The 26,371-nt window shown below is 45.6% G+C and overlaps 1 protein-coding gene across 1 annotated transcript; it reads left to right on the forward strand.

The window, feature by feature from the left end:
* The first annotated feature begins 311 nt into the window (after positions 1-311).
* On the forward strand, positions 312-20,815 carry LOC120946096 (C-type lectin domain family 5 member A-like). The gene is made up of 5 exons (XM_040360841.1): positions 312-360; positions 8,412-8,495; positions 14,615-14,763; positions 15,672-15,742; positions 20,701-20,815. Exons 1-5 carry the CDS (start codon positions 312-314, stop codon positions 20,813-20,815), a joined length of 468 nt encoding a protein of 155 aa, XP_040216775.1.
* Positions 20,816-26,371: the final 5,556 nt, after the last annotated feature.

Here is a 26,371-nt window from a genome sequence, read left to right on the forward strand (position 1 = left end):
CCCTGTGCCACCTTCAGGCGGCACTTTGCACTTAGCCCAAAGGGAAGCCCTCTCAGCACTTCGGCCTCCGACCAGGTATGTGACATTGTTCCTTTTGACTCACCTCACCGTAAACTGGTTATAGTTTTTCTATACATGGATTAAATAATAAAAAAAAAAGTGATGACGTTTCATAGAAATGGGAGGGCAGAGATGAAGAATGGGTTTGTCTTCCTATATAAATAGAAAGACCGGCTTCCTGTCATGTCAATTAATCTCTAACACTTTGACCACATCTGCTGGTCCCGCATGGTCTACGAACCCGGCCGACTATGGTGGACTCTGTGACCTACGCTGATCTTCAGTTCAAAGCTCGTACAGGTAAAGGTGATTTCTTCGACCATTTTCTATTTTCAGTCAGGTAGGAAAATATCACATTTACAGTAAAGTACCAACCCCCCCCCCCCCAAAAAAAAAAACCCAAAAGGACTCGAAACCCAGAGTTGATCAAGAGGAACGCAAGAGAACCTTTAAAAAGTGTGAGCTAAGTTGTACCTACTAGAAAAAAATACCCTATATCCCAGTTACTCTCTGGATCAACAATTAATAAAGAATATTAATAGCCAGATATATTTGGTGAATTCTGAACCACATCCAGCCTTTACAAAACCAATTTACAGAGCTGGGACTAGAAGCAATCCATGCATGATATAAAAATATGTTATACTATATAATCATTTGTATTATAATTATATTATAGAATACGTATATTGTATCATTTTTATATTTAGATATTTATTTTATTTGAATATATAAATAATAAATCAAAAATATACTTTATTTTAAATAAATATTATAATCGATAAATAATAATTTAATATAATATATTTTTATATTATAATAATATAATAGATATGTTTTTAAAATTACACTATAAATATATAAATATAAACAAATGTAAATTTCTACAAATATTTTATTAAGTTAAAATGAGGGCTAAAAACAAAAAAACTTTTAAAAAACACACATATATATATGATCTCTCTCTCTCTCTCTCTCTCTCTCTCTCTCTCTCTCTCTCTCTCTCTCTCTCTCTCTCCCTCTCTCTTTATCTCTCTTTCTCTCTCTCTCTTTATCTCTCTCTCTCTCTCTCTCTCTCTCTCTCTCTCTCTCTCTCTCTCTCTCTCTCTTTATCTCTCTCTCTCTCCTTTACATATCTTTTTATATTGATATATTTATTTTATTTTAAATACATATATTTCATGACAAATAAATAATAATCATATGCATATATTTTATTTTCTACACTTCTATTAGAATTAAACTGGAAAATAAAAAGATACAAACTATTCATAAAGATATACATCTAAAAATATTCATTACAACAAAATGAAAACTAAAAACTGAAAAACTTAAAATACATTATACAGTGTATACACCCCTCTCTCTCTCTCTCTCTCTCTCTCTCTCTCTCTCTCTCTCTCTCTCTCTCTCTCTCTCTCTCTCTTTCTCTCTCTCTCTCTCAAAGTTTTTGATGGATTTTAGGTGTAATTTACTATTTTGTGAATATACAGTAAAGATCTGGTGCTGCTCAACCTGAGGCCCATCAGTTCTCGATATGTAGACCTTTGCAGACTAGAGTAGTGGAGGGGATTGCATTGACTTTGCAGAGGGGCTGTAATGACAATGATCTCTGGCAGTCTCATTTTCACTCTCTGACTGTCTTCAGCAGCAAGATACCAGTCTCCAGCAACACCTGAAACATATCTCTAGTCTCTGACCATCTCCTTTATTATGTAGCGATGAGCCGAACTTCCCTGGGTTTGGTTTGGTACGGATTCTGAGAACTTCAAAGAAGTTCTGATTCCGAATCCCATCTCTACTAAATCCAATTGAAGCCAAATCTGTCAAATAAAAAATGCAAATTTTCTGGCCTTTTAGGCAAGGGGGAGTCAAAAAATAGCAGTACCCTGGTGAAGATGCACCCATGCAAAATTTTTTTTTTTTTTTTCTCTAAATCTATTTGGCCAGGAGTAGTGATTTTTTTCTAAGTGCTTAAAGTGGACAATTAAAAATATCCAATTCTTTTAAATAACATGCCAGGGAGTGGAGGTCCTGCCTGTAAAGGGACATCTCTGTGATGTGCAGAAAGCGCTGACATTTACAAAGGGAAAAAGGGTTTACAATTGCCAATAAATTACATTTAATTGACAGCTTCTTTGTTTTTGTTTCTTGTTTCTCGTTTAAAAAAAAAGAAAAAAAAAAAAACTCAGACCCCTTCAAGAGATTTCTATGTATTTTGGGGAACCTTTGGAGGGGTCTGTGTGCTGTTTGTTTTCTTGTTTTCTTGTTTAAAAAACAAACAAAACAAACAAAAACAAAGAAGCTGTCAGTTGAATATAATTTATTGGCAATTGTAAACCCTTTTTCCCCTTTGTAAACTTTTATTTGAAGAAAAATTGTGGTACAAAAAATAGACAATATACAGTATAAAGAGAAATGTATACATCATATCCAAATGTAAAATGATAAAATATATTGTAGTTCTTTGATATATTAACTTTTTCCCCTTTTGCACCAGAAGCATTAAAATAACACCTGTGCTGTGATTTTTTAAGTAGCTAACATTGAATGTCATTTTGTATCTTTTTTTTTGTAAATGTATCTTTTTGTATCTTTTTTTTAAATATTTTTGTAAATGTATCTTTTTTGTATCTTTGCTTGCGGCCCTTTGCTTGCCTTTATCTGGTCCTTGGGGCACTATCCCTCCCACTCATATGAGACACTCTTCTGCCATCTGACACCAACAATGGAGCACCATTTTTCCACTGACACAACTAATAAAGCACTATTCCTCCCTATGATACCAGCAATGGGGCACTATTCCTCCCTATGATACCAGCAATGGGGCACTATTCCTCCCTATGATACCAGCAATGGGGCACTATTCCTCCCTATGATACCAGCAATGGGGCACTATTCCTCCCTATGATACCAGCAATGGGGCACTATTCCTCCCTATGATACCAGCAATGGGGCACTATTCCTCCCTATGATACCAGCAATGGGGCACTATTCCTCCCTATGATACCAGCAATGGGACACTATTCCTCCCTATGATACCAGCAATGGGGCACTATTCCTCCCTATGATACCAGCAATGGGGCACTATTCCTCCTTATGATACCAGCAATGGGGCACTACTCCTCCCTATGATACCAGCAATGGGGCACTATTCCTCCCTATGATACCAGCAATGGGGCACTATTCCTCCCTATGATACCAGCAATGGGGGAACTATTCCTCCCCCTAATACCAGATGTTTACTAACAATGATACCAGGAAAATTTCCACTCCCGCTGGCCAAAGTCCGGCCCTCCAAGAGTCTGAAGGACAATAAAGCGGCCCTTTGTTTAGAATGTTTGGAGACCCCTGTTCTACAGCATGAATTAAAAAAAAAGTTGAGTCTAGTATTGATTCTAGGGGGTACCCAATCCGAAAAAAAAAAAAAAGTGTGAGGACCCCCAGGAAGCCATACCAAACCCTTAATCCAAGCATGCAGCCTGACCGGTCAGGAAAAGGGGGCAGGACAAGCACACCTTCTGACCAATACCAATCCACATGCTTTAAGCATTGGGGAGAGGGCGTTTTGCTAGGGGGGAACCCCCTGACCAAGCACCTTGTCCCCATGTTTATGAGGAAAAGGGCCCCTTACAACCTTGGCCAGTGGTTTTGAGGGTCTGTGGGCGGAGGCCTCTTTAATTTAAAGTTGCCCCCTGGATACTACCCTCCCCAAACTGTCATTAGCTATACAAGAGAAGAGACAGAGATAGTGATGACATCATTACTCAAATATGGACAATGATCATGCATTTAATGGTTCTAAACAGTACAGGCGATCCCCTAGTTACAAACATCCAACTTACAAACGGAAGGAGACAACAGGAAGTCAGAGGAAATCTACCCCTAGGAAGGGAAATTCTCTCCTCTGTGCCTAGGTTCACATTGGAGCGTTTTGTCATGCGATTTGAAAGATCAAATCAAAACCTCTTTAAGGCAATGGCACTGTTCCAATCGGTGCGATACCGATTTTTGCGGCGCCGCACCGATTTGCAAAAGTAGTTCCTGCACTACTTTTGCCGATTTCAGGTGCAACTTCGACGGCTGTGCATGAAGCCACACAGATGTCTGTTAACTACTTGCCAACCAGCCACCGTCATTCTACGGCGGCAGGTCGGCTCTCCTGGGCGAGAGCCCGCACATTAACGTCCGCTCTCTTAGGGCGATCGCCGCCGGGCACCCGCGATTGCTCATTACAGAGCAGGGACCGGGAGCTGTGGGTGTAAACACACAGCTCTCGGTCCTGTCAGCGGGGGAAATGCTGATCTTCTGTTCATACAACGTATGAACAGAGGATCAGTGTTTCCCCTAGTGAGTCCACCCCCCCTACAGTAAGAACACACCCAGGGAACATACTTAACCCCTTCCCCGCCCCCTAGTGTTAATGCCAGTGGCATTTTTACAGTAATCGATGCATTTTTATAGCACTGATCGCTATAAAAATGCCAATGGTCCCAAAATGGTGTCAAAAGTGTCCAAAGTGTCCGCCATAATGTCGCAGTACCGAAAAAAATCGCTGATCGCCGCCATTACTAGTAAAAAAAAATATTAATAAAAATGCCATAAAAATACCCCCTATTTTGTATACGCTATAACTTTTGCGCAAACCAATCAATAAACGTTTATTGCAATTTTTTTACGAAAAATATGTAAAAGAATACGTATCGGCCTAAACTGAGGAAAATTTTTTTATTTTTATATATTTTTTGTGTGATATTTATTATAGAAAAAAGTAAAAAATATAATTTTTTTTCAAAATTGTCGCTCTATTTTTGTTTAAACAAAAAAACGAAAAAACGAAGAGGTGATCAAATACCACCAAAAGAAAGCTCTATTTGTGGGGAAAAAAGGACGCCAATTTTGTTTGGGAGCCACGTCGCACGACCGCGCAATTGTCAGTGAAAGCGACGCAGTCCCGAATCGCAAAAAGTGCTCTGGTCTTTGGGCAGCAATATGGTCCGGGGGTTAAGTGGTTAAGTAGCAGCTAAAATCATGCTGACCTTGATACTTTGAAATTGCGCTACTTCAAGTGAAGTAGCGCGATTTCAAAGTAGCATCAATGTGAACCAGGGCTAAGAATTATCATGGTAAAAAAGGTGTCGCCACTGAAGCTTTATCACCAATCCTTGTTTCCACAACAACCCAAAATGTTCTAAACCCAATTGACCCAGGCAGCACAATGTCTTGGGCCAGCCCTGTGCACATCCATGTAGTTCTATGTTGGTGATGGTAATGAGAACCTCAGCCTGGACTCCAACCTAGCCACGGCCCCAATGTGTTTTGCTGCACCCCCCAGAGCTTAACCACTTAAGACCCGGACCATTATGCAGGTTAAGGACTGGGCCCCTTTTTGTGATTCGGCACTGCGTCGCTTTAACTGACAATTGCGTGGTTGTGCGACGTGGCTCCCAAAAAAAATTGGCATCCTTTATTTCCCACAAATAGAGCTTTCTTTTGGTGGTATTTGGTCACCTCTGCGGTTTTTATTTTTTGCGCTATAAACAAAAATAGAGCGACAATTTTGAAAAAAAGAAATATTTTTAACTTTTTGCTATAATAAATATCCCCCAAAAAATATATAAAAAAACTTTTTTTTCCTCAGTTTAGGCCGATACGTATTCTTCTACATATTTTTGGTAAAAAAAAAATCGCAATAAGCGTTTATAGATTGGTTTGCGCAAAATGTATAGCGTTTACAAAATAGGGGATAGTTTTATTGCATTTTTTTTTTTTTTTTTACTACTAATGGGCACATCGGACAGTTTTGACACATTTTTGGGAACATTGTCATTTTCACAGCAAAAAATGCATTAAAAATGCACTGATTACTGTGAAAATGACAATTGCAGATTCGGAGTTAACCACTAGGGGGCGCTGTAGGGGTTAAGTGTGACCTCATATGTGTTTCTAACTGTAGGGGGGCGGGGCTAGACGTGTGACGTCACTGATCGTCTTTCCCTATATCAGGGAACAGACGATCAGTGACACTGCCACAGTGAAGAATGGGGAAGCTGTGTTTACACTCACCTCTCCCCGTTCTTCAGCTCCGGTGACCAAGTCCGCGGGTCCCGCGGGCTTGGTCACAGAGATTAGGACCCCACGGCTGGGCTTAAAGGGACATGTACAGGTACGTGATTGTGCCCAGCCGTGCCATTCTGCCGACGTATATCGGCGTGAAGGGGTCCTTAAGTGGTTAATCATTGTGTCCTGGCACTGGCTGAGACCACCGGCGGGCGACACCAGAAGAGGAGGTTCAGGGTCACTCTGTTCAATACCATTGCATGGAGATGGTAAGTATAAACCTGTTTATTATTTTAATTAACTACTTCCCAGCCGGCCACTGCACATATACGGCCAGGGGGGCGCTCTCTCCTTCTGAGTGGACGTTCAGGAACGTCCCTCAGAAGGAGGGGGATCGCGAGCGCGTGTTCCCGCGCAGTGGCGCGATCCCGATGCACTTGTGTCAGCCTGACGCGGCGCATCTCAGATCAGCAGGAGGGCTCTGTGATTGGCCCTTCTGATCACACGACGGCCGTGTCCAATCACAGCCGTCATGTGGTGTAAACAGAGAGCCGGTTGCTAGGTGATTGGCTCTCCTCTCCTCACACAGAAGTCGTCGGTGAGGAGAGGAGAGGGATCGCTGCAGCTGACTGGTTATCAGTGAGGATGAGCTGTTTTTTTCAGCTTTTTACTCACTGATCACCAGTCTAGTGTCCCCACACAGAGTGTAAAACACAGAAAGTAAACAAACATGTCCCCAAAACACATGTCCCCACACACATGTCCCCACACCGTAAAAACACCTGCCCCCCCCCCCCACATATGTAACAGTAAAATCACATGTCCCAATGATCATCTGCACACATATGTCCGTGATCACACAAACCAATTGTTATACACTTAACTGATTATTTTTTTTTACCAAAAACATGTAGCAGAATACATTTTGGCTTACATTTATGACAAAATTTGATTTTATTGGATTTTTTTTACAAATAGAAAGACGAAAATATTTATTTTTTCCAAATTTCCGCTCTTTTTTCGCTTATATCGCAAAAAAAAAAAACGGGGTCATGAATAAATACCACCAAAAGAAAGCTCTATTTGTGGGTAAAAAATGATAAAAATTTAATTTGGGTACAGTGTAGCACGACCGCGCAATTGTCATTGAAAATGCGAGAGCGCTGAGAGCTGAAAATTGGTCTGGGAAGGAAGGGGGCGGAAGTGCCCCCCGGTATTGATGTGGTTAAAAAACCCAACAAGACTTTACAACTTGAGGAATGGTGGATTATGCATTGCTCACTTGCTACATAATAATGATATTTGTATTGATATGAGATAAAATTTACTGAAAATCTCTGAATTGTCCGCACACCTTCCTTCCCCGGGAACGCCCCAGCCAGGTGTAAAGCACACCAGGGTCCTGAAGGTCCAGAAGACGTGACTGAAGATCTTCCCAGACACAGAAGAAGACACAGAGGTATTACTGGTGGCTCCATTTACTTGCACATTGTAACGGTCACCATCGTTTACGACCTTCCATCCCATCCAAGACAGCTTATCAACACTCCAACCAACAGGACCCGATCCATAAGAATTCCCCCCAGACACGAGACACACAGCTCTGTGCTTCTGGTTTCAAATGTAATGACTTTAATGGTTTCTTCTCAGCTTTTTATACAGTACAAGGCATTAAAGCAACAATGAGATCTCCACCCCCCCTAATCACACACTAAGGCTAATTACTAAACATTCCTTAATTAACAGCATAACAAACAAAACACCTTCACACACTGAGTTCCCTAGGCAGACGTTTCGTCTCCGCATACAGCTTGACACCTATTCACACCTCTGAGCATCAATAGGCTGTAGACAGTGTTATCACACATAAACAGTATTTAGCATACATAATTAGAGTTCTGGGAGCAGACCTGGGTTAACACCTTTACACAAGGACAATGGAATGTCTTCCAGGCCCTGACTCAATTAGCATGTCACTAGTCATGGCTAATCATAGAATGAGTCACTATTGACTGGTTGGGCCAACATCTTGCAGTATCTCAAAATCCTGCAATACGAACTATCAGTGATGTCCTATCTCATGTAATACATGAATTATGATTCATTTGCCACCCCATGCCCAAAAGGCACAGGGTGGACTCAGACCCAAGAGTTATCAGTGACGCTGACACAGGAGTATCCTCCATCCTCACAAAGTCTCTGTTTGTCCCGGGTCATTCTGTTACACTCATCATCCTAATTGTCGACCTGAGGAAAAGCCACGCCCATATTCCATTGTTCTTCATTTGCAGATCTTCAGATCATGAGATGTGTCATTGCTGTCCTCAGTCTTCTCTGCCTGCTGCTTCTCATACCCATCGGAATAATGGTGAAGGGTAAGTGTGCGGCCAAAGTATACATTCCAGGGAGGAGAAGGGTGAAGGGACGGAGGGCTCTGTGATAATAAACACTGCAGCTTTGTTCTAGTAAAAAATACATAATACAAAAGTAAAATAAAAGTCTGACACTAGACCAGTAGAGCTGCACCATTCCGGCTAAAATTAGAACCCCAATTTTGTTGCTTAGAATAAAGATCACGATTCTCGTGCCGTGACATCGTCTTTCACACTATCCCAAAATATTGGGCAAACTTTACTGTTTCGTTTTTTCTTTTTATTCATTAAAGTGTATTTTTTCCCCAAAAAATTGCATTTGGAAAGACCTCTGTGCAAATACAGCGTGACATAAAATATTGCAACAACCGCCATTTTATTCCCTGGGGCAGTGGTTCTCAACCTGGGGGTCGAATGACGATTTGCCAGGGGTCACCAAATCCTGGGCTGTTCCTGAAGCCTGCACCGCTCTCCCAGCCTTTTTGCAGCCGCCCAGCTGGGCTGTCCCTGGAGCCCGCGGCCGACCACTCAGCATCTTCGCAGCCGACCATTCAGTTCACAGCATGGCTGGGGGGGGGGTAAGGACTAGAGGTCAGCTGACTGGTGAGGAATGTGAAGTGGGAGGGGCTGGAGGAGACCTTATCTCCTGATTTCGGCATCCATTGGACAACCCTGCACTCTGCACTCACCTGCACTCTGTGCCCACCTGCATTCTTTACCCTGCCCCCACCTACACTCTGTACCCTGCACCCACCACCCACCTGCACCCTGAACCCACCTGCACCCTGTACCCACAACCTACCTGCACCCTGCACTCTGTACCCACCTGCACTCTGCACCCTGTACTCACCTGAACCCTGCCCTCTGTACCCCCTGCACCAATCTGCGCCCTGCACTCTGTACCCACCTGCACTCTGCACCTGGCACCATGCACCTACCTGCACTCTGTACCCATCTGCACTCTGTATCCTGCACCCACCAGAACTCTGCACTCTGTATGTAGCACCCTCATGGTATTTAATGACCCTTTAGGACCCTCCCACACCCAGTTGCTGTGGCACGCTCAACCCCCCTACCCCCTACTTTGGGGAAAGGTGTGGTGCGAGGTTGAGTTCCTGCACCTTTTCCCTGAGAAGAATGCCCTGAGTGACACTATCAATTAGCACTGCGGCAGGCTGGGGGGGGGGGGGACGAGAACGTGAGAGACGTATAATGCCTTACTGCCTGTTCTGCTGGGGGGGGTGACACCATGTTTCACCGCACCGGGTGACACCAACCCTAGTGACGCCACTGCCTCTTTGCCAGGTTATTGCGCCTTCCCTGCCAGTGCCTTGCTATTTGTCTGCCCTGCTGCCATCTGTATTTGCTACCACTTGTGTTTGACCCTTGGCTTGTTCTTTGACTACTCTACTGCCTGATCCCAACCTGCAACCACTCGTGATTGGCCTCTAGGCTTGTTTATTGATCACGCTGCTGTTTAACCCTTATCTGCTTATCCGCTACTGGACCTGGGCTTGCTCACCTCCTGGTGGGGCAAACCTGAGGGCCGCGACCTGGTACTAACTTGCAGATAAATCCATATCCACCATCAGGAGCTCTGGGGAACACCGGCTAGTGCTTAGACTCCGCACCTCAGGTGAGCCCCAGTCATCTGCCTGTATACCAGTCCCGCAACTGCTATAGCTACTGGTCTTCAAGCCCGACGCCTGATTGCGACACTAGGTCTGTCACATTATTATTATTATTATTATTATTATATGAACAAAGATAAAATAAATATACCCTGTATAGTGTCTCCTATACAAGGCTACATATTTCTTTTTTTTGTATAGGTAACTCATCCACCAGAGAAGATGAATGTATTTCAGGTTATGGTAATGTACACATATTTATATTCTTTGGCTTCCAGACAACAAATTATAGATTTCATTGTTACTCTGTAACAAGGGGTTCAAAAAAGACACAATATTTTTTTGCTATAATAAATATCCCAATTTAAAAAAAAAAGTTTTTTTTCCTCAGTTTAGTCCGATACGTATTCTTCTACATATTTTTGGTGAAAAAAAAATCGCAATAAGTGTATAGTGATTGGTTTGCGCAAAAGTTATAGCGCCTACAAAATAGGGGATAGAATTCTGACTTTTTGATTTTTGTCAGGACTGCGATATTGCGACGGACACATCGGACACTTTTGACACATTTTTGGGACCATTCACATTTATATGCACTGATTACTCTATAAATGTGACTGGCAGGGAAGGGGTTAACACTAGGGGGCGAGGAAGGGGTTAAATGTGTTCCCTGGGAGTGATTCTTACTGTGGGGGGAGGGGACTGATGGTAGTCCCTATGTACAAGGGACACAGCATCGGTCTCCTCTCCCTGACAGGACATGGATCTCTGTGTTTACACACACAGATTCACGTCCTTGGCTGTGTAACGGGCGGTAGCGGGTACCTGGCGGACAGCGCGGCCGTCAGGCACGCACATCGGCATCTCAGTGGTTAGGGTTAGGGGGTTAGGGTTAGGATTTCCCATTGAAGAATATGGCTAGGACTCAGGAATTGGAACAGGGACCTCCCCCAAAGGTGTTTCCAGAGGTCAAAGGTCACAAGGCGTGGCTGATCCACCCCACCAAAGTGTACCGCCTACCCCAACTAAGTTGGGGAATGAACAAGTCGGGGAATGAACAAGTCGGGGAAAGCTCGAGCTCCCCCAGTGGCCGGAGGAGACCAGGCCGTAAAAAGAAGGCCTCCCGGACCCGATGAGCTCCGGGCCAACGTGGTCCCAAACCAGGATCCTTGCGTTGCACGCGCAACCCCCGGCCCAGAAGGCCATGCGCCGGGGCGGCGTGAAGTGGCTACCCTAAAGGTGGGCGCCAAACGAGGAGAGACCCAGGAAAATTGGGTCTGCCTCATAAATACTTTCTCCCAGCGTGCACAGTGAGGCCAAACCTGATAGGCTGCTGGGCAAGAGCACCCAATGATGCCTTGACTCCACTGATGCCACCTGCTGACCTGGGGTGAGATCAGCACCCCAGAAACAACAGAATGGACCTACAGCACAGCTAAAGCTGAGACAGAGACCCAAATTTACACAAATCAAACTGGTCAGAGTGGACTAACTCTCTGACCCCCTCTAAATTTAACATAGCACCGATTCTGGAAAGTAACCAGGCGCTACATATATATATACATACATACATACCGTATTTATCGGCGTATACCACGCACTGTTTTGCCCTGAAAATCAGGGCAAAATCGTGGGTGCGCTATATACGCCGATACCCGCTTTCCCACCACGAGTTTGAATACTGCGCCGGCATATACCGAGCGCAGTACACTCGTGTATCTTCGGGCAGTCTCGGCGCCTCACATGCTGATGTCCTGAGCGTACAGGACGTCAGCGCGAGAGTTGCCGAGCCTGCCTGACGATGCACGAGTGTACTGCGCTCGGTATATGTCGGCGCAGTATTCAAACTCAGCGCGGGAAAGGAGCGGGGAGGACGCGAGGACGCCGCAGAGGGACGCCGGACCCGACGAAGAGGACACCCGAAGCCGCAGAAGGACGCCGGGACCCGAAGAAGAGGACACCCGAAGCCGCAGAAGGACGCCGGACCCGACGAAGAGGACACCTGAAGCCGCAGACGGACGCCGGACCCAACGAGGCCGCCGATGGACGCCGCACAAGACACCAAAACTGTAAGTACAAAAAAACTTTTTCCCACAGGATTCACGGCAACTTTAGTGCTACGCAGTATACGCGGGATCGCGTTATACCGCGATAAATACGGTACCTTAAAACTATCATAGTTAAAAACTCCTAATACCAAGTTCTTTGTAAATCAATTATGAATATAGACCCGCTCTACATACTCTTTTGGTGATTTTGTTGCCTAGTTAACCCCCAAAGCCCCATCATTCCTATAGAGGTGATCGGCTTCTATGGGTAAATCTATACATCAGTCTCATGAGATCTGTGTTTCTGCATTCGCTCTTCACACAGCCAGTCCCTGTAAGAGATTGTAATTGGGTAAATGTAGCTCCACCCTTATATCTTCGCCCTATGTGATTGAAAGCAGGGCCGATCCTAGGCAGGGTGCACAGGGTGCTTTGCACCCAGGCGCCTGCAGAGGTGGGGGCGCCAAAGTGCCAGAGTTTTCCCCTCCCTCATTCTCTCCTTGTTTGTGTCCGTCCAGAACTAGTGTTCTGAGCATAGGTGTGTGTCTGTCCATAACTGATGTGTGAGCATAGGGCAGCCCGTCCAGCCTGGCAGTGCTCGGGGGAGGGGCCGCTCCTCTTCCTGACACAAGGGTTCTAGTTTTCAGTGGCTGCTGAGTGCGGATGTGCAGGAATGAATTCCTCACACTGGGAGTCTTGGATCCTGCACTGTCTCTACCAACTCCAGTTGGAATGCCTCCCCTTCCCATCTCTATCTTGGGCTGCAGAGAGAGAGAACCAAGGTGAGTCACAGTGTTCAGTGTGCTGTGTGCTGGCATCCCCAGCATCCCTTTACATGTGCCCTGGGCTGCCCCTGCTCTAGATGTTTTATGGCATTATAGATTGCAAAGGATACACAGCCCCTGCCCATCTCCTGTACTATGTCTGCAGTCTCTGACCATCTCCTGTACTATATCTGTGATCTCTGACCATCTCCTTTACTATGTCTGCAGTCTCTGACCATCTCCTGTATTATGTCTGCAGCCTCTGACCATCTCCTGTACTGTGTCTGCAGTCTCTGACCATCTCTTGTACCATGTCTGCAGTCTCTGACCATCTCCTGTACCATGTCTGCAGTCTCTGACCGTCTCCTGTACCATGTCTGCAGTCTCTGACCGTCTCCAGTACCAAGTCTGCGGTCTCTGACCATCTCCTGTATCATGTCTGCAGTCTCTGACCATCTCCTGTACTATGTCTGCAGTCTCTGACCGTCTCCTGTACCATGTCTGCAGTCTCTGACCGTCTCCTGTACCAAGTCTGCGGTCTCTGACCATCTCCTGTATCATGTCTGCAGTCTCTTACCATCTAATGTACCATGTCTGCAGTCTCTGACCATCTCCTGTATCATGTCTGCAGTCTCTTACCATCTAATGTACCATGTCTGCAGTCTCTGACCATCTCCTGTATCATGTCTGCAGTCTCTGACCATCTCCTGTATCATGTCTGTAGTATGTCTGGGGGCTCTTTCTAACAGATTCTCTAACAGAAGCCCTCTCTGTGTCCATCAGAGAGGCCCTCCCTCCAGGTCCCAATACTGTACTCTGCTTCTCTTCCTGTATTTTGTTTGTTGTTAAGAGATCATGTAAGGATCCCAGGGAAATGAAGACTTTGTGGGGGAGCATCTCTGTGGTTGAGTCATTTTGCCCTAGAAACATTTGTAAAGGGTAGGAGCTAGTAAAACGACAACGCCCATGTGGGGGGCGCCAGAAATATTTCTGCACCCAGGCACCTGTGACCCTAGGATCGGCCCTGATTGAAAGCTATTAAGGGCGTGCTTGGGGCACAGACATATCTCCTACCCCATGGGTTGAAGGCACAGGATTAAACTTCTTACATAATGACAGATGACTGTGTCCCCCATCCAAGAGCTCATCGCTACTCTATACTTATGAACCTGTGATTGAAGGTGATATTTTCTACCGTGGGTCACTGACATTAGGGTAGTGTGCAGTGGTGGTGCGTCCATAAAGGGCCCCCCCCTCTCTCCTGCCACCTCTCGATCACCAATAGATAGATTCAAGTGTCCCCAAACACTTTTTATGACAATAACTTGCATATTAACCTTTAATATGAGCACTGTTGATTTTTCACGTTCGTGTCCCATAGACTTTAATGGTGTTCGAACAAATATTTTTCTCCTGTTCGCAAGTTCTGGTGTAAACCGAAACGGGGGGGGGGGGGGGGGTGTTCAGCTCATCCCTACTGATATTACTATCACACATGACATTTGGCTCAGGTCTCTCAGAATATTGTCTGGAGAGATGGTGACTCCTCAGGAGGTCATGTGAAGAGCCAGCTTTAACTATATGGGAACCAATGTGCTACTGTCCCATGTCTTCAGCCAGGCTGCCTCTGTCTACCTGGGTGACCTCCTTCTAAACTCCTCCTCCTCCTGTTCTTCCAGGTCAGGTGTGCCCGGAAGGCTGGATTTACCTGGATTCTGCCTGCTATTACTTTTCTTCTGAGAAGATAAATCACTCAAACAGCTCAGATGATTGCCGCTCCAAGGACTCCCAGCTGGCCCATGTTGACCGACATACAAAATCCTTGCAGGTATGTAATACTGTAAATGGGAATCATAGAGAAATCTAAGCAGATGTTTAGACTAGAAGAGATGAATGGAGGGGTCTGTGCGGAATGGGGGGACTGTGCTGAAGAGGGGTCCATCTGTGCTGAAAGGAGGGGTCTGTGCAGAATGGGGGGTCTGTGCTGAATGAAGTGGTCTGTGCTGAAAGGGGGGTCTGTGCTGAAGGAGGGTCTGTACATTCTCTAGGCTATATTTATATGGGAATGGAATGAAGCTGAATTATCTCAAGAGCTATTTCACACTGCCAACTGGCCGCGTTGTCGGTAAAGCGCAGCTAAAATGTGCCGCTTTACCATCATTTTAGCTGCGCTATTCGGGACGCTTTTAACCCATGCTAGCATTTGAAGAAAGGGTTAAATGTGTTTCCCCCCCCCCCGAAAAAATTTCAGTGGACGCCCATGCATAGACATGACCTCTAGTTACCACTGCAGTCAACTGGGTCATACTGTAGCATTGTGGAAAACAAGTATGCAAAAATAGAAAGTAACAATACAACCAAACAACTGTTGCTAAAAAAATCTGAAAAGTAACAAAGCATACAAATCATCAAGAATGGGGAGAGCAGAGAGCATCAAACCATAGAAGACTGAGCCTCCAGACCCTCATTAAAGTGGAACTTCACCCTACAGTAATTACAAATGTATCACCCGCCTTCTCCCCCCCCCCCTCACATTCAGATCTCATTTTTTTCTTAACTTTATAGGATTTTTTAACCTACATTTTAGGCAACTTAGAGAAGAACGACGTTCACCCCTCCAGAATATGGCCAAGCACATGAAAGCTCTTTTCCAGCTTGTTAGAAACGTATAGATATTTGATTGTCCATAGTCCGGGCACCAGGGTCACTTCAGGAAAATTACTTTCTTTTTTTCAGGCCGTCATAAATGCAACTTCAGCTGAGTTCTGGGTCAGATTAGACAAAGTCAATGGATGCACCAATCACAGGTATGTACAGTATGTAAGTGTGTCATAGGTCATATCTAATGATGGGGTGTATCTATACCCATGGCAGTCCATGCAGACATGAGTGGTTTGTTCTTCACTTATTAACCACTTCAGCCCCGGGAAGAATTTACCCCCCTTCCTCACCAGAGCAGTTTTTGCGATTCGGCACTGTGTCGCTTTAACTGACAATTGCGCGGTCGTGCGATCTTGTACCCAAACAAAATTGGCGTCCTTTTTTCCCCACAAATAGAGCTTTCTTTTGGTGGTATTTGATCACCTCTGCGGTTTTTTTTTTTTGCGCTATAAACAAAAATATAGAGCGTCAATTTTGAAAAAAAAATCAATATTTTTTACTTATAAAAAATATCCCCCCAAAAATATATAAAAAAACGTTTTTTTCCCTCAGTTTAGGCCGATACGTATTCTTCTACATATTTTTGGTAAAAAAAATCGCAATAAGCCTTTATCGATTGGTTTGCGCAAAAGTTATAGCGCCTACAAAATAGGGGATAGTTTTATGGCATTTTTATTAATATGTTTATTTTACTACTAATGTTGGCGATCGTCGTTTTTTTTTATTGTGACTGCGACATTATGGCGGACACATCGGACACTTTTGACACATTTTTGGGACCATTGTCATTTTTACAGCGATCAGTGCTATAAAATGCACTGATTACTGTAAAACTTACACTGGAAGTGAAGAGGTTAACCTGTAGGGGGTGCTGAAGGGGTTAAGTCAGTATTAGTGAGTGATTCTTACAGTAAGGGGGTGTGGCTACACGTGACACGTCACTGATGACCATTCCCGATTACGGGGGAACAGCCATCATTGTCACTAGGCAGAATAGGGGAATGTTTTGTTTACAAAGGCATCCCCCTGTTCTGCCTTTGACGACCGCAATCGTGGGCCACCCGGGAACATCGAGTTCCCGAGACCCGCTAGCACGCTCACGAGGCACACGGCGGGTGCACGAGTGCACCCCCCGGTGGCACACGTGCCCGCTGGGCAGCAAATTGAAAAGGACGTACAGGTAGGCTCATTTGCCTGCCCATGCCATTCTGCCGACGTATATCTGCGTGCGCCGGTCTCTTTCTGAGATCTGGTGTTTACAAGTTAAAAACAGTTCTTTTTTTTGCTAGAAAATTACTTAGAACCACCCAAACATTATTTTATCTTTTCTAACACCCTAGAGAATAAAATGGCGGTCGTTGCAATACTTTCTGTCACACCGTATTTACACAGCGGTCTTACAAGCACAATTTATTTGGAAAAATACACTTTTTTTTTTATTAAAAAATAAGACAACAGTAAAGTTAGCCCAATTTTTTATATTGTGAAAGATAATGTTATGCCGAGTAAAATGATACCCAACATGTCACGCTTCAAAATTGCGCCCGCTCGTGGAATGGCAACAAACTTTTACCCTTAAAATTCTCCATAGGCAACAATTAAAAAATTCTACAGGTTGGATGTTTTGAGTTACAGAGGAGGTCTAGGGCTAGAATTATTGCTCTCGCTCTCACGGTCGCTGCGATACCTCACATGTGTGGTTTGAACACCGTTTTCATATGCGGGCGCTACTCACGTATGCGTTTACTTCTGCACTCGAGCTCCGCGGGAATGAGCACGTTTACATTTTTTTTTTCTTATTTATTTTTCCTTTTATTTGTACACTGTTCTTTTAAAAAAAAAATTGTGTCACTTTTATTCCTATTACAAGGAATATAAACATCCCTTGTAATCCCTTGAAAAAAGCATGACAGGTCCTCTTAAATATGAGATTTGGGGGTCAAAAAAAACCTCATATTTACACTAAAATGCAATAAAAAACAAATAAAACATTAAATGTCATTTAAAAAAAACAAATAAAATGTCTCTTTAAGAGCCATGAGCGGAACTGATGTTTTGACGTCGCTTCTGCCCTGTAATTATATGGAGACGGTGGGGGCCATCTTCCCCTCACTCGTTTGCATACCACAGATGGAAGAGGACCCGATCGCCTCCGCCACTGCCGACGGCTCCGGTAAGCGGCGGAGGGCACCGGAGCGCAGCGGGAGGGGGGGCCCTCTCCCGCCACTGATAAAAGTGATCTTGCAGCGAATCCACCACAGAGACCAATGTTATCTGAAAGCAGACCGCCGCTGAAGAAGATGGCGTGTGGTCCCCCCCAGTCCATACTAGGACCTTCAGGACTGTTATGAATTCAGAGGGGAACCCCACACTAAAATAAAAAAATCCATACCAGACCCTTATCCGAGCACGCAACCCAGCAGGTCAGGAAAGGGGAGGACGAGCAAGCACCCCGCTCCTGAACCATACTAAGGCCACATGCCCTCAACATGGGGGTGTGAGTGCTTTGGGGCAGGGGGACTCTTCCCAACAACCCTGGGCGGTGGTTGTGGGGGTCTGTGGGCAGGGGATTATCGTAATCTGAAAGTCCCCTTTAGCAAGAGGCCCCAGTTCCTGGCCCCCTCTATGTGAATGAGTATCGGGTATATAGTACCCCTACCCATTCACCAAAAAACTGGCAAAATGTAATAAAGACAAGAGATAGTTTTTGGCAAATCCTTTATTAAAAAATAAAATATAAAAAAAGTGTCCCTCGATGTAAAGCCATCGTCAATCACTCGGCCCACCGACCTGAGGAAAAAAACCCGCTCTGCCTCCTGGGAGGCCTCCCTGGCTAATGTCTGCTCTGCGCTTTGACATTTCTTATGTAGGTAAGGGGCAGGGCCACCTAGCTACATCACCTGGTGGCACCGCCCCTTCTGACGTCACGGACTGGTGCATGCTGGGCATGTGATGTCACTAGGGGGCGGGGCCACTGGGTGAACTAGCTAGGTGGCCCGACCCTTACCTATATAAGAAATGTCAAAGTGGAGAAGAGGCATTCGGCGGGAGGCCTCCCAGGAGGCAGAGCAATTTTTATTTTGTTTGTTTTTCGGGTCAGCAGGCGACGTGATTGACGATAGATATACATCGAGGCACACTTTTTTTTTTAAATAAAGGATTTGTCCAAAAACGATCGCTTGTGTTTATTACTTTTGGCCACTTTATTGGTGAAAGGGTAGGGGCACTATGTACCCCGATACTCATTCACATGGGGGGACTGGGATCTGGTTAAAAGGGGGCTTCCAGATTCTGATAAGCCCCCCCACCCGCAGACCCCGACAACCACAGCCCAGGGGTGTCGGGAAGATGCCCTTGTCCCATCAACATAGGGACAAGATGCTTTGGTATGGGGGAACAGAGTTTCCCTGCCCCAAAGCACCCCCCCCATGTTAAGGGCATGTGGCCTGGTATGATTCAGGGGGGGGGCGCTTGCTCAGCCCCCCCTTTCTTGACCTGCCAGGCTGCATGCCTGGATAAGGGTCTGGTATGGATTTTGTTTTTTTTTTTCATTTTTTCATTATTTTTTAAACTGCACTTTTTTTTTCATTATTGTTTAGCTGTCAGCGGGGAATTCCATTGACAGCCGGTTGTTAAGCACGCCAAGGCCGGATTCCTGGCGCCACTCCTTAACAACCAACGAACAAAGCTTTGCTCAATCAGGGTGCAGAATGAACTGTGCAGCGCTCACCCGCTGAACACCCTGCATATTTTGGTGCTTTGCGAACGACCAAACGGGCAACACATACCCTGACCTACGTGAGTGTGTGTGTGTGTCAGAACACACACACACTGACATAACCTGCATACACTAACACAACCAGACTCCACTGACCACTGACTCCACTGACCACTGACTCCACTGACCACTGACCCACTGACCACTGACTCCACTGACCACACTGACCACCGACCACACTGACCACCGACCACACTGACCACTGACCACAGACCACACTGACCACCGACCACACTGACCACCGACTACACTGACCAACGACTACACTGACCACTGACTACACTGACTACACTGACCACTGACCAGACTACACTGACCACTGACTACACTGACCACTGACCAGACTACACTGACCACTGACCAGACTACACTGACCACTGACCAGACTACACTGACCTGACTACACTGACCAGTGACCTGTCTACACTGATCAGTGACCAGAATACACTGACCAGTGACCTGACTACACTGACCTACATACACAATCACTGACCTGACCTACATACACAATTACTGACCTGACCTACATACACAATTACTGACCAACATACACTAACACTGGGTGACCTACCTCAGCCGTGGTACAGATGCAGCCAGGACTCGAGGAGGTTCAGGAGCCGAGGAGGAAAGGAGAGCCGATGAGCGATGAGGCGAGCTGAGATGTGGGGTGCAGCGCTGTCGGGGCCAATGTGCCTGGGGTGACCATGACCGTGATCCCTGTACATATCGATATCGCCCTCAGGAGCCGAGAAGGAGAGCCGCATCATGGCGCGCCAGGCAGCATTGTAATTCCCGCCTTCTGAGCTTGCAGCGCCTATGACGGACGTCACACGTCCCGCGGTCCCGGATTGGAAGAGTGGGACGTCCATCATAGTCGATGCAGGTTCCAAAAGGCGGGACCTGCTGTGTCTCTTCGGGCAAACTTTGGGTCCCTGCTAGGTGGCGCTCGGGGCTACTAATGATCTTCGGCATGCCCGAGACTCAGGCCTTTTCAAATGCACATTCGGGGCTCCAGCCTCCTCAGCCCACCCCTAATAACGCCCCTGCAGATAGGTGACCATGTCTCTTTCTTCAGATATTTAACCTTCATACCGTATCACCCTCAATTTTCATGTAATTGAAGGATAGTGGAACTTCCGTTTTCCCGGTGGTCCACCCACCACCCAAAAAAAATTCTGACTCTCTGTTTTTCTTCTGTTCTATGACTTTTAGTGTTGAGAACTCTGCCGTTGTGTATTTCTACAATAAAGATCACAATTCTTGTTATAGTGTGAACATTGTTGCGTGGTCTCAGAAGTTTTGACACTCATGTTGTCTTATTTACAGCATCAAGAATGAAAGTTGTGCGAAGTTTGCTCAAAATATCAAGTTTGTGCCGTGTGATCTGTCTCTGCGCTGGATCTGTCAACGGAACTCCTCCCGGCCAGTCTGCAGGGACTGACCTAGACACAGGAGACCCTTAACAAGGATCGGTCAACTTTTCATCATAAGTCAGTGCAACCTCTTCTCTGGATGGTGGCTTAGACCATGGGCGTCTGCAGAACTTTTTTCGGGGGGGGGCATCTTTTTAGGTCACCCGTACTCCGCAACTTTTGAACAATGTCATGAAGGGTAGAGGCTTAGTCATTATCACATAAAGCGCAGGCATGTGCCCATCAAATGTGGCCTGTACAGTATAGAGGGTGTACAGTATGTGTATATAGAGGGGTGGATGGTATTAGTATATACAGGAAGGAAGCTGGGTGTGTATATATAGCTGTATACAGGAAGGAAGGTGGGTGTATATATAGCTGTATACAGGACAGATGATGTATATCTGCAGCCAGAGATGATGGAGGAAGGTCTCTATATACAGGAAGGAAGGTAAGTATATACAGCTATATATACGCTCACCATCTTCCTTCCTGTATATAGAGACCTTCCTCTATCATTACTGACTGCAGATATACATCATCTGTCCTGTATACAGCTATATATACACACCCACCTTCCTTCCTGTATACAGCTATATATACACACCCACCTTCTTTCCAGTATACAGCTATATATACACACACACCCATCTTCTTTCCTTCCTGTATACAGCTATATATACACACCCACCTTCCTTCCTGTATACAGCTATATATACACCCACCTTCCTTCCTGTATACAGCTATATATATATATATACACACCCACCTTCCTTCTTGTATACAGCTATATATACACACCCACCTTCCTTCCTGTAGACAGCTTTATATACACACCCACCTTTCTTCCTGTATACAGCTGTATATACACCCACCTTCCTTCCTGTATACAGCTATATATACACCCACCTTCCTTCCTGTATACAGCTATATATACATCCACCTTCCTTCCTGTATACAGCTATATATACACCTATACACCCACCTTCCTTCTTGTATACAGATATATATACACCCACCTTCCTTCCTGTATACAGCTATATATACACCCACCGTCCTTCCTGTATACAGCTATATACACCTACATTCCTTCCTGTATACAGCTATATATACACCCACCTTCCTTCCCGTATAAAGCTATATATACACCCACCGTCCTTCCTGTATACAGCTATATACACCTACCTTCCTTCCTGTATACAGATATATACACCTACCTTCCTTCCTGTATACAACTATATACACCCACCTCCCTTTCTGTATACAGCTATATACACCCACCTCCCTTCCTGTATACAGCTATATATACACCCACCTTCCTTCCTGTATACAGCTATATATACACATACCCACCTCCCTTCCTGTATACAGCTATATACACCCACCTCCCTTCCTGTATACTGCTATATATACACCCACCTTCCTTCCTGTATACATCTATATACACCTACCTTCCTTCCTGTATACAGCTATACAGCTATATACACCCACCTCCCTTCCTGTATACAGCTATATACACCCACCTCCCTTCCTGTATACAGCTATATATACATCTTCCTTCCTGTATACAGCTATATATACAGGACAGATGATGTATATCTGCAGTCAGTGATGATGGAGGAATACAGGGAGGAAGGTGGGTGTATAGAGCTGTATACAGGACAGATGATATGATCTTTCCTATATCTGGCACCCCCCTTCACAGTGGAACCTCCTATTACGAGCATAAGCCATTCCAGGAGAATGCTCGTAATCCAAAGTACTCGCATATCAAAGCAAATTTTCCTATTGAAGTCAATAGAAATTTAAAAAAATAATTCCGCATTGACTTTAATGGCATGCAATGCCGCATGCGACCAGAGGTGGGGGGCGCTGGAGAGCCTCGGAAACGGCCTGAAAGGCCCGAGAACAGCTTGGCTAACCTTGGAAAGGCTCGGGAACTGAGTCTTTCCGGGGATTTCTGAATGGCGCCGATTGGCTGCAATCAGCGCCGTTCGGCTTCCGGCGCCCCCCACCTCAGGCCAAACATGGTACTGCACACTGCTTTGGCCTGAATCCTGCTCGTTTTGCGAGACAACACTCACAAACCGCATTAGAATTTTTTTAAATACAGCGCTCGTATTGCGAAACGCTCGTTAACCGCGTTACTCGCAATCCGAGGTTCCACTGTATATGCACTCAGCTGCCCCCCTCATCTGTATATGTGTCAGGCCCCTACACACACATCTGTGAGCACACACAAACAGCTTTGCCCCCCCCAGTACACAAACAGCCTCCTCTCTTCACTTGTACTCACAGCCCCCACTTGTAAGGTGGTCTTCCTTCTCCCAGGTCCTGTTTCCCCATGTCCCTGTGAAAATACAAAAGGCAGCAAAGCAAACACGAGGGGCGCACATACAGGAAGCAGCCAGAGGTGACAGTAAAGAGCTCTGTAAGCTCAGTGACACCGATCTTCAGCATATGTGGAGCTGACTCGCACAAACCCAGAGAGCCAGCACAGCTACAGATGTGGCCACGGCAGACCCTTGCCGATTCCAGGGGGGTCACTTGCCCCCCCTTGCCCCTACCCGCGGACGCCCATGGCTTAGACCTTCATTGTACTACTTTGTAGATGCTTCTCCTCATCTCAGGTTCTCGTCTTGTTTTGGCCAACCACATTGGTCATTTCTTCCATGAAGAACTTCTCAGTGTTCCGTTTTAGCTTCAGTCCCACTATAGAAGAACCTTGATTAAAGATTTTTTTCCCACCCAGAACTGATACAGAACGGATATTTTATATATTTTAGTGTTTAGTGAATACCTGAGAGTTGAATTTCCTGGACAGTTTCTTCTATCTTGAGTGAGTGAATAACATGTATAGCGCTGCAAATGCGAAGTAAATCGCCTCAAGGCGCTTATTTCCACCCGGTGCCGTCCTGATCCTTCAGAAGAGGTGGGTGTGACAGACTCACACGGGACATCCCCGGACCCTCTTATGTCTAAAATCATCCTATGTCCACTAGGGGCATAGGATGACTGAGAAATGATATCTTAGACTACCTGAGATGGGATTATTATGTAATTATTATCCACAATATATTCCAGAACTATTTACTGTTTGTTGATTCTGAACTCAACGGGTTAATTGTAAGAGTGACTCATTCATAATGTTGGGACACATAATGTAAGATGCTAATGCCGTCACCTCCAGCCATCTGTCTGTTCTCTGTGCTAATTGACCCTGCTATTGTGTGAAGATGTCCTGTGTTTACACTTATGATAATGTGTATTGTATAGCAGGTGAGCGAGGAGACGTGACGTCTACCCTGAAAGGTCATATCTATGAGTCACCTAGTCTGGGTAAATGATTAGTCAATTAGCTCATGTTAATTTATGTTCTGGTTAACTGTATATAAGGTTGTATTCTTGGTTCTATTAAACACTCCATGTTCAGCAGACAAACAAGTCTCGTCTCGTTGTGTGCTTGAGAGCAGCTGGAATATCCGATATCTATATCCAGACTGATAGGAAGCGGTATATGGCGGAAGCACTCAAGTGAAGTGTGGGACGTTCCGTTACAGTGGGTCTTAAGTTTTTTCCTGAAAGCCCGATGGTTTTCTTCCATGCGGATGGTCGTCGTGGGTAGAGCGTTCCATAGCCATGATCCTTGAACTGCAAATCTTCGTTCTCCTTTAAATTTGTAGCGGGACTTGGGGATGTGGAGGAGGTTTTGGTTGGTTGATCGGATGTGACCCGATCCTTTATGGTTAGCCAATGAAGGGTCCTCAGGGAAGGGGTGGTGGATTCCCAGTTTTTTTTTTCCTGTTACCAGTCTGGCTGCCGTGTTCTGGACGACTTGTAGGCGCGAAATCTGGTATTTAGGTAGTCCTAACTAGAGGGAGTTTGCGTAGTCAAGTCAGAGACTCTATTGGTGAAATGTCTGCACTGAGTTCTTGGGTCTGCATATATATTTTTTATTGTGTGTGTGCAGGGGTGGACTGACAACTCATGGGGCCCCTGGGCAATAGAAGATTATGGGGCCCCCGGGCTTACAGATGGCCACCAAGCCAGGAGGCAGTACAGAGGCGGGGTAGCTAAAATCTCTGGATTTTCACATCAAAAGCATGTCGGTTTTGGACATATCAGGGACAGATGAAAAAGAAAACACAGATTTTTACATACTGTCCCTGGTTTTACTGAGCCTGGCAACCCTGATGGGGCCCCCTAGTGGCTTGGGGCCCTTGGGCAGTGCCCGAGTGCCTCAATGGTCAGTCCGCCCCTGTGTGTGTGTGGGGGGGGGCATAGAGTGGTTCTCCTGGGCTTCAACTCTGACATGTGAGCTGACCACATGATCGAGAACAATACTGGAACCTAGAGATCACGCAGAATCACTCTACTCAAGGATTCTGGTCCCTAACTAGACATAGGTGCCCAGGTCTAGCAACACTACTGTGGTTTAGTAAAGAAAAAATTGCTTTTAAACACTTTTCCCTCTTTAACACCAAATAAACAGTAAATGGTTTCTAAATAACCTGCGCCTCCTTAACTAGAGTTGAGCGAACCCGAACTGTAAAGTTCGGGTTCGGTACAGACTTTGGGTTTTTCCCAAACCTGGACCCGAACCCGAATATTTGGAAAAAGTTTGGGTTCGAAGTTCGGGGAAAAAAAATGCGCGGAGGTCCCTGCAAATTCAATAACCAGACCCTTCAGGTCTGGTGTGGATTTTAAGGGGAACTCCACCCCAAATTAAAAAAAAAATGCGGTGGAGTTCCCCCTAAAATCCACACCAGACCCCTTATCCGAGCACGTTGACCTGGCTGGCCGCAGAAAAGAGGGGGGGACAGAGTGCGCCCCCCCTCTCCTGAACCGCACCAGGCCACATGCCCTTAACATTGGGAGGGTGCTTTGGGGTGCCCCCCAAAGCACCTTGTCCCCATGTTGATGGGGACAAGGGTCTCATCCCCCACAACCCTTGCCCGGTGGTTGTGGGGGTATGCGGGCGGGAGGCTTATCAGAATCTGGAAGACCCCTTTAACAAAGGGGACCCCCAGATCCTGACCCCCCCCCTGTGTGAAATGGTAATGGGGTACACTGTACCCCTACCATTTCACGAAGGAAGTGAAAATAGTAGTTGTCTGAAAAAAAAAACACACACCGTTGAACAAAATACTTTATTAATTAAACCAAATAAAAATCCAGCGGTGAAAATAGACAATCCATGCTGCTCCCTGATCCCTCGTTGTCTTGTATCCCGGGGCGGGTTAGTTCTCTAGCGACGGGTGTACGGGTGTTCTCGCCCACGATTGGTCCAGCGATGAGCAGATCCGTCCATTCAGAGCACAGCTCCGCGAATGACGCTCCAGAGCTTGACATTTCTTTTATAGGGGAGGCGGGCCACGCGTCACGTGACTCCGCCCCCCCTCTGACGCACACTGTGCTACGTCACTGGGAAAGCCCTATTCCATACTATTCTAATAGCCCTATTCCTATTCCATAACATTCGAGCCGGCCGGCTTATACTTATTACTAGTGTTGCTCACGAATATTTGTATTGCGAATATTCGGCTCGAATATGGCATATTCGAGTATTCGCGATATATTTCGAA

This window comes from Rana temporaria, chromosome 1 (assembly GCF_905171775.1).
Source record: "Rana temporaria chromosome 1, aRanTem1.1, whole genome shotgun sequence".
Taxonomy (NCBI): Eukaryota; Metazoa; Chordata; class Amphibia; order Anura; family Ranidae; genus Rana; species Rana temporaria.